Source organism: Zea mays, chromosome 4 (assembly GCF_902167145.1).
Source record: "Zea mays cultivar B73 chromosome 4, Zm-B73-REFERENCE-NAM-5.0, whole genome shotgun sequence".
Taxonomy (NCBI): domain Eukaryota; kingdom Viridiplantae; phylum Streptophyta; class Magnoliopsida; order Poales; family Poaceae; genus Zea; species Zea mays.
This window is the reverse complement of record NC_050099.1, coordinates 559,679-566,825: the sequence shown is the minus strand read 5'-3', so window position 1 is coordinate 566,825 and position 7,147 is coordinate 559,679. Positions and strand designations below refer to the sequence as shown.

General features: G+C 46.9%; 2 protein-coding genes across 2 annotated transcripts; one reads left to right on the top strand and one right to left on the bottom strand.

Annotated features, from left to right (window-relative positions):
- The first annotated feature begins 2,552 nt into the window (after positions 1-2,552).
- LOC542748 (Thioesterase family protein, mRNA) lies at positions 2,553-6,206 on the top strand. The gene is made up of 9 exons (NM_001112257.2): positions 2,553-2,742; positions 2,965-3,198; positions 3,342-3,420; positions 3,625-3,758; positions 3,876-3,974; positions 4,058-4,162; positions 4,755-4,829; positions 5,630-5,716; positions 5,799-6,206. The coding sequence occupies exons 1-9, from the start codon at positions 2,659-2,661 to the stop codon at positions 5,832-5,834; spliced, it is 933 nt and encodes a 310-aa protein (NP_001105727.1). The 5' UTR covers positions 2,553-2,658; the 3' UTR covers positions 5,835-6,206.
- A 45-nt stretch (positions 6,207-6,251) lies between these two features.
- On the bottom strand, positions 6,252-6,876 carry LOC542694 (thioesterase family protein). Its single transcript, NM_001112210.2, has one exon. The coding sequence runs from the start codon at positions 6,857-6,859 to the stop codon at positions 6,350-6,352; it is 510 nt and encodes a 169-aa protein (NP_001105680.2). The 5' UTR covers positions 6,860-6,876; the 3' UTR covers positions 6,252-6,349.
- Between the last annotated feature and the right edge of the window lie 271 nt (positions 6,877-7,147).

Here is a 7,147-nt window from a genome sequence, read left to right as displayed (position 1 = left end):
CACATGGACTAACTAGTTTGTCTAGAATTCATCAATTACAGGTGCATAAGGTTCAACACAAACCAAGAAAGAAATCAAGTTAGGGACACAATTTAAAATGAAGCAAAGGACTTAGAGTGTGCTGTTTTTTGGCGCACCGGATTGTCCGGTGTGCCACCGGACAATGTCCGGGGCACCATGGCCGTACAACTCCAAACCAGCCACTCTCGGGAATTCCAGGGCAGCCTCCGCTATAATTCACCGGACTGTCCGGTGAGCCAGTGGAGCAACGGCTCCCTGCGCGCCAATGGCTCCCTACAAAGTGCTACAGTGCGCTACAGTGCCGTGCAGAAGTCAGAACGCAGAAGTCAGAGGGCACCGGACTGTCCGGTGCAGCAAGACGACAAGACATCCCAACGGTCACGGCTGCGCTGACGTGGCGCGCACCGGACAGTGCACAGTGACTGTCTGGTGGTGCACCGGACTGTCCGGTGCGCCTATCGCCAACAGAAACTAGCCAATAGTTAGAAGTGGTTGGGAGGCTATAAATACCCCAAACCACCTCATTCACTCCCATCCAAGCCTTCTGAATTCTTCATTCATTGCAAGAGCAAAAGCCCAACAATCCAAGACACAATCAAAGCAATCAATCCACTCAAAGCCCCAAAATCAACTTTAGTGCATTAGGGCTTGCGAGAGGATTACTTGTGTTCTTTTGTTGCTCTTGTTGCTTGGTTTGGCCTTTTCTTTTTCCCTCCTATTTCTCAAGTGACTTGTAATCGAAGCAAGAGACACAAAGTGTGTGGTGGTCCCTGCGGGGTCGAAGTGACCCGTGAGATTAAGGAAAAGGCTCACTCGGTCTAAGTGACCGTTTGAGAGAGGGAAGGGTTGAAATAGACTCGGTCTTTGTGACCTCCTCAATGGGGACTAGGTTCTTTGGAACCGAACCTCGGTAAAACAAATCATCGTGTTCACTCGCTTTTATTCTCGTTTGATTTGTTTTCCCTCTCTAACGTTTCTTTGCTAGTATTAATTTTACTAACGTTTAAAACCAACAAATAACCTTTCATTTTACTGTTAGCGTGACAAGTCATTGTTGCTCCATCCAATTCAGCAACCTCAAACACCATGAAGTCCATTGCGCTAATGTGGTCTCAGAAACGACCTAATGCTTGCAAGAGCCAAGAACGCTGTGCCGTGCTTGGGCTGTAGCCTCGGCTCATAGTGCTGGCCTGGCCCGACACGATTATATATATTTATTTTACAAAAAGCGTATATATATAATTTATATTCAATATTAAAAATATTTAAGCATGATGTTCTACTGGTTAGACAACTTCACCTAGTATCACCCGTACTTCTTCCGCATGGGCTCGAACCCCAACTCCTGCACCGTTTTTTAACATTTTACGCTGATTTAATCAAATGGGCTGACGAACTAACGGGCTGGCTCGACACAGTCAGCAGGCCGGCATGACGTGCCTGAGCCAGAGTTGTAGCCCACGGGCGTCTGGCCCATGTCGGGCCGTCGTTTGACCATTTATAGACGTGCAACAGATTAATTTAAAATAATTATGAGGGATTATTTTAAAAAAATGACGCGGGACGACCATTGAAACTAGTGCTTTAAGTATAGTATAAAATACCTAAATAAAAATTATAGCCGAAAAGAAAACATGAAAGTTTTCTAAGTAAACTTTATATTGCATATATTTTTTTTATCAGACGTACACGAAAACCAAAGACGTATACGAAAACCAAACAGGCAACAGTTCTTGACCGGCGAGGGCGACCGTACGTAAGCAACAATGCATAGCAGAGTGTATAGCGGATGGCCGACAAACTTTGTTTTAGTTCATCTCTTAATTATAGGTATGTTCTTTTCATGATGTAAATAGGGCGCACAAAATAAGGAATTTACTATATAATCCTCTTATTCAATTTTGAGTATTACAGAGGGTGACCGTACGTAAGCAACAGTGCATAGCGGACGGCCGACAAACTTTATATTTGGCGTCTCTGGCAGCGTGTACTAAATTTACAGGAGCCTATAGCAGCCCTTGCTGAAGACGTACCGGAAGCCAGCATCCATTATATGTAGCGAATAAACTGCTTTAGCTAATCTTGCTGGAGCCAGACTTATATAATTATAAGCTGCATTGTATAGAAAAAGGGCCTTAATGTCGACTCCCTCCACGACTAGTTGGCGTTGAGCTGTGTTGATGCACGCCTGAGTCATCTCCGTTATCCTGCCACAAAGAACGCACTGCTGTTATGACGCCCGCCGAAATAATCAATTATCACTTGCCCTCCTCTCCCATAAGTACAATCGCTGTAGTTTGTACGAGTAAATCAAGAACATGGAGCACGTAGATGTAATAGTTAGCTGCTAAAATTATACGTAGATTTTAAATATCTATAGCTAATATATAGCTAACAATTAATAAGCAATATCTAAATAAAAATTATAGCCGAAAAGAAAATTGACAATCATAGAGGAGAAAAAAATAGTTGACATCCTTGTGTCGTTGATCTCCGTCCGGCGCCGGCGCCGGCGTCCGATCTCTCCTTTCCTTTTTGCCTTTTCTCCTGCCCACCACCCCGCCACAACCCTTTCCCTTCTCTGCTTGCTTGCTGCTGCAGTGCTGCCTCCCCCTCGCCCAGCAGCAGGGAGCAGCCATGCCAGGGGACCACGGCTCCAAGGGCGACATCTCCTTCGCCGGACGCTTCACGGCCAGCGCCATCGCAGCATGCTTCGCAGAGGTAACTCGTCTACCTACCCATCTCCCTCCCTCCCACTCCCACCCGTTTTCCATCTCCCCACGCGGCTTCACTTGTTGGATCGCCATCGCCCCCAAATCTGACTCGATTCCTTCCATTTCCTTCTCCTTTTCCTTGCCGCCGAGACCCAAGAGAGAAGGGGGATGGCAGGATCACGCCGCCCATCCCATCCTATCCCCTTTAATTTGCTGCATCTTCTCGCAGATATGTACCATCCCGCTCGACACGGCCAAGGTCAGGCTCCAGCTGCAGAAGAACGTCGTCGCCGCCGCCGCCTCCGGGGACGCCGCGCCAGCGCTTCCCAAGTACCGCGGCCTGCTCGGAACTGCCGCCACCATCGCTAGGGAGGAAGGGGCCGCAGCGCTCTGGAAGGGCATCGTCCCGGGCCTCCACCGACAGTGCATCTACGGGGGGCTCCGCATTGGCCTCTACGAGCCTGTACGGTCCTCACCGCAGTCAACTATTTACTCTGCATATCATTAATTAACTTTCTGATGCATTTTGTTTCCTCCAACACTTGCTGTGCTACTGCTACTAATTTCCCAATGCCAGTCCAACCAACCACTTGCCTGAACTTACAGGTCAAATCCTTCTACGTCGGCAAAGACCACGTTGGGGATGTCCCTTTGTCCAAGAAGATAGCCGCCGGCTTCACAACTGGTATGGTAGGAATAGGATGGCTAGGCACCCAGACCTGCGAACATGTTGTGTTCACCTTCAGCTACTATTTCTTCCATTCATCCGTTATTAGGGGTGTTTGGTTCTAGGGACTAAAATTTAGCACGTGCCGCATTGGATGTTAAATACCTATTACGAGTAATATAATCTGATTACAAAACTAAGAAACTCTATTCTGAATTGAAGGTGCCATCGCTATCAGCATCGCCAACCCTACTGACCTTGTCAAGGTCAGGCTCCAGGCCGAGGGCAAGCTTGCGCCTGGTGTGCCACGCCGCTACACTGGCGCAATGGATGCTTATTCCAAGATTGCTAGACAGGTCTGTGCTGGCATGCTCTTCTCCCAGCTAACCGTTCGCTTTCTTTGTTTTGCTACCAATCAATAAAATTAGAGCTTGGCTCTTATTATATGTGTGATGTGCTTGGCTCATCCTTAGGAAGGGGTTGCCGCTCTGTGGACTGGCCTTGGACCAAATGTAGCGCGGAATGCTATCATCAATGCTGCTGAGTTGGCCAGTTATGATCAAGTCAAGCAGGTGTTGTGTGCTTCTTTTAAATTCTCCTCGAATAACTCCATCGGCTCTTCCTCACTTGCCTATACATACTGTCCTTGCTGCAGTCAATTTTGAAACTCCCTGGGTTCAAAGATGATGTGGTCACCCACCTTTTTGCTGGTCTTGGTGCTGGCTTCTTTGCTGTTTGTGTTGGTTCCCCAGTTGATGTGGTAAGATGTCCTCTGGCCCTCAATTAACTATCCCTTTGTTTGTGTTCATTTCCCTTTTGTGGAAGTGTAGTCAAACATTGTTTCTTGTTTGCCCTACTGATACTCCCTATGGTATATCAACTCCCAGTATTGAACTGAGGACATGCTGCACATGATAAAACATGTCAGTCTCTCTTTTGAACCCCTGCCAGTTAACATATTCAGGAATCGTGCCAACTGAAGTTTATAATGTGTTCGAAATTCCCACCAAGGAAATTCAGTTTAGACTGTCCCTTTATGCCACAGCTTCAGAATTTGACATCAACCGTAGTCTTCAACCATAGCTGCCGTTTCCCCTCTTTCATGTATTTGTGAGGTCCACTCTTACAAAGTTACAATTTAACTCTGCCTTTCATTCGCGGATTCTAATTTGTCGCTGTGGATGCTGATCATTTCTATGGAAGTTATCTAGTACTTTCTTGTGGCCATATCCCTGGAATATTCGGTGTTATTGAAAAAACGTTGGACTCTGAATTAATGGCTTCAGTCTCTGCCTGTAGGTGATACCTTCCTCAAGTGCGACTGAGACTGACAAACAGTTATCTTCTTGCAGGTTAAGTCGAGAATGATGGGTGACTCAGCCTACAAAAGCACTCTCGATTGTTTTGTGAAGACGCTAAAGAATGATGTATGTCTAAGTTCCACACTTCTACTCATGTTATGATTCTGGGTTCAAATTTAGATGAGCAGAAAATATACAGACATGACCTTCCATTGAAAATATCTGATAGTTCCAGTAGGAATATAAGGTGTAACCCCTTAAAAAAAATCATATAGCGTGTACGACTGTCTCCAATAGAGCTTGTAAAATAGGGGACGTGGAACAGTAGATGACACTGTTTGACAACTGTTTGCAGAGAGAAGTTTGAAATAGGGGATGGGATAGGGGATCTGCTGGGATAGCCTAATGCGTTCATCAACAGTTGTCTCTCTTGGAGTTTATTTGAGCTGATAATAGTAATCATTGTACCATGGTGACAACCATGTGGCATTTCCTCAATATTTGACATTCTAGGAGCAGACAGTTTTTTTTTCTTTTTAGAGAATTTGACCTTATTGAACAAGGATTTGTCTCCGTAGTCGAAGTGTGTGGAGTAGTGCACTGTCTTAATCCATCATGTAGTGTCCATTTTGTTTCTTGACAGGACATAGGAGTTGCCTTTTGTGCCCTAGCATGGTGCAACTAATATATGGTCTGGGTAAATTTGTTCTTCACAATATACTGGATCTATCTTCCTTTTGTACCATTATTTTTGTGCCTTCCAGAGTTGCTGTGGCGTATTTGAACTTTGATTTGTCAATTTAGTTGTGTTGTCCGTGAACTGAAAATTCTGTTTATAATATAGAGCTGCTCTATTGTACCTGGTTAGTGTACAATGAATTCCAGGAGGCAAGCATTAGCTAATGATTAAGTGGCTTACTCTGTAGGGCCCTTTGGCATTTTACAAAGGCTTCCTGCCAAACTTTGCAAGACTGGGATCTTGGAATGTGATTATGTTCTTGACATTGGAGCAGGTAAATGAAAAGCTGAAGAGAGAGTGGAAGTATTTGAGCATGTTAAATCCAATATTAACACATTGTCTGTTGATCTTGTCAGGTTCAAAAGCTGTTTGTGAGGAAAGCGACAAGCTGAAGATAGAGTTTTTGCAGTCAGGTGGCGTACAATTGACGCACAGGGTTTTTCTTCTATAGACAAAAGGGGAGAAATGACACCTCCCCCCTCGAGAATTGGGGAACAAGGACAGATCTGACACCTCAATTGCGAGAAATAAAAATAACAGCCGACAGTTGCATGATCCCTGAACGAATAAATTCAGAACTAGAAAACAGATGTCAGTAAACAACATGTGGTGAATGTTGGAACTTGAACTGCTCTAGTTCAGTGGGCATCTGTTGTTGCATGCTTGGGATGGATTTAATGTTTCGTTTTTTTTCTTCCTTGTACTGAAGTGCTCTGATCGGTAACGATCACTGTGTGTGAAGTGCTTGATTGTTATGTGGTATCATGAGAATGAATAAACATAATAATGGAGCTGTTTTTTTATTTTTTACTGAAGAAGCAAGCTGCTGCCATTACATTCCTGACAAGGAGTCGAGAAGCAGAGCACACGACAACAAACACAGCACTGTGTGCACACATGCTCCAATTCAGATGTTGCTCCTGATCTTCATCTTGCCGAAGAGCGAGTGCCTCCCCTCGGCGACCACCAGCCCCGTGGCGGCGTTGGCGACGATGACGTGCGTGCCGGAGTAGGCGCCCTTGTGGCCGAGCGCCCTGGCGGTGATGCGGAGGGCGTCCCCGGGCGCGGCGGCGTCGAGGTCAACGAAGTTGACGGACATGTCGACGGAGACCTTGAGGTGGTGGCCGTCGGACACGGAGGCGGCGGAGCCGATCTCGTCCACCAGGGCCACCACGGCGCCGGGGGCTATGTGATCGCTGCCGGAGGTGAGGCGTGCGGGGACCGTGAAGGAGCAGAGGATGTGGCCTGGGCGGATGCTCTCCACGCGGATCCCGTGGAGCGCGAACCCCTCGAAGAAGCTGGGGGCGGCGGCAGAAACAGCAGCTCGACGGTTGAGCGCGTCCACCAGCGCACCATCCTCATCGCTCACCCTTACCTGCAGCAGCGCCTTCGGGTCATGGTCATCAGAAGCGGCCATGGTGGTTGGGGAGAGGGACTAGTTGGAACTAGTTTTTTTTCTTTTGATGCCAGCTGCCGCAACTGCAAGCGATATGACATTTTTGCCCCTGCCGTTATGTGTGTTAGCTGTCGCTTGGATTTGGGATGTATCCGCTTCCGCCGCCGTCCATGGCTGGGGCTGGGGCTGGCGCTCTTTTGGTTGCCAGTGCAAACAGGAGAACCATTTGATGCATCTTTGTCCCTGAATGATCCTGGCCTGACACAGTGCTTGACTTGAATAGACAAGGGAAGAGCAAGTCATGCTTAA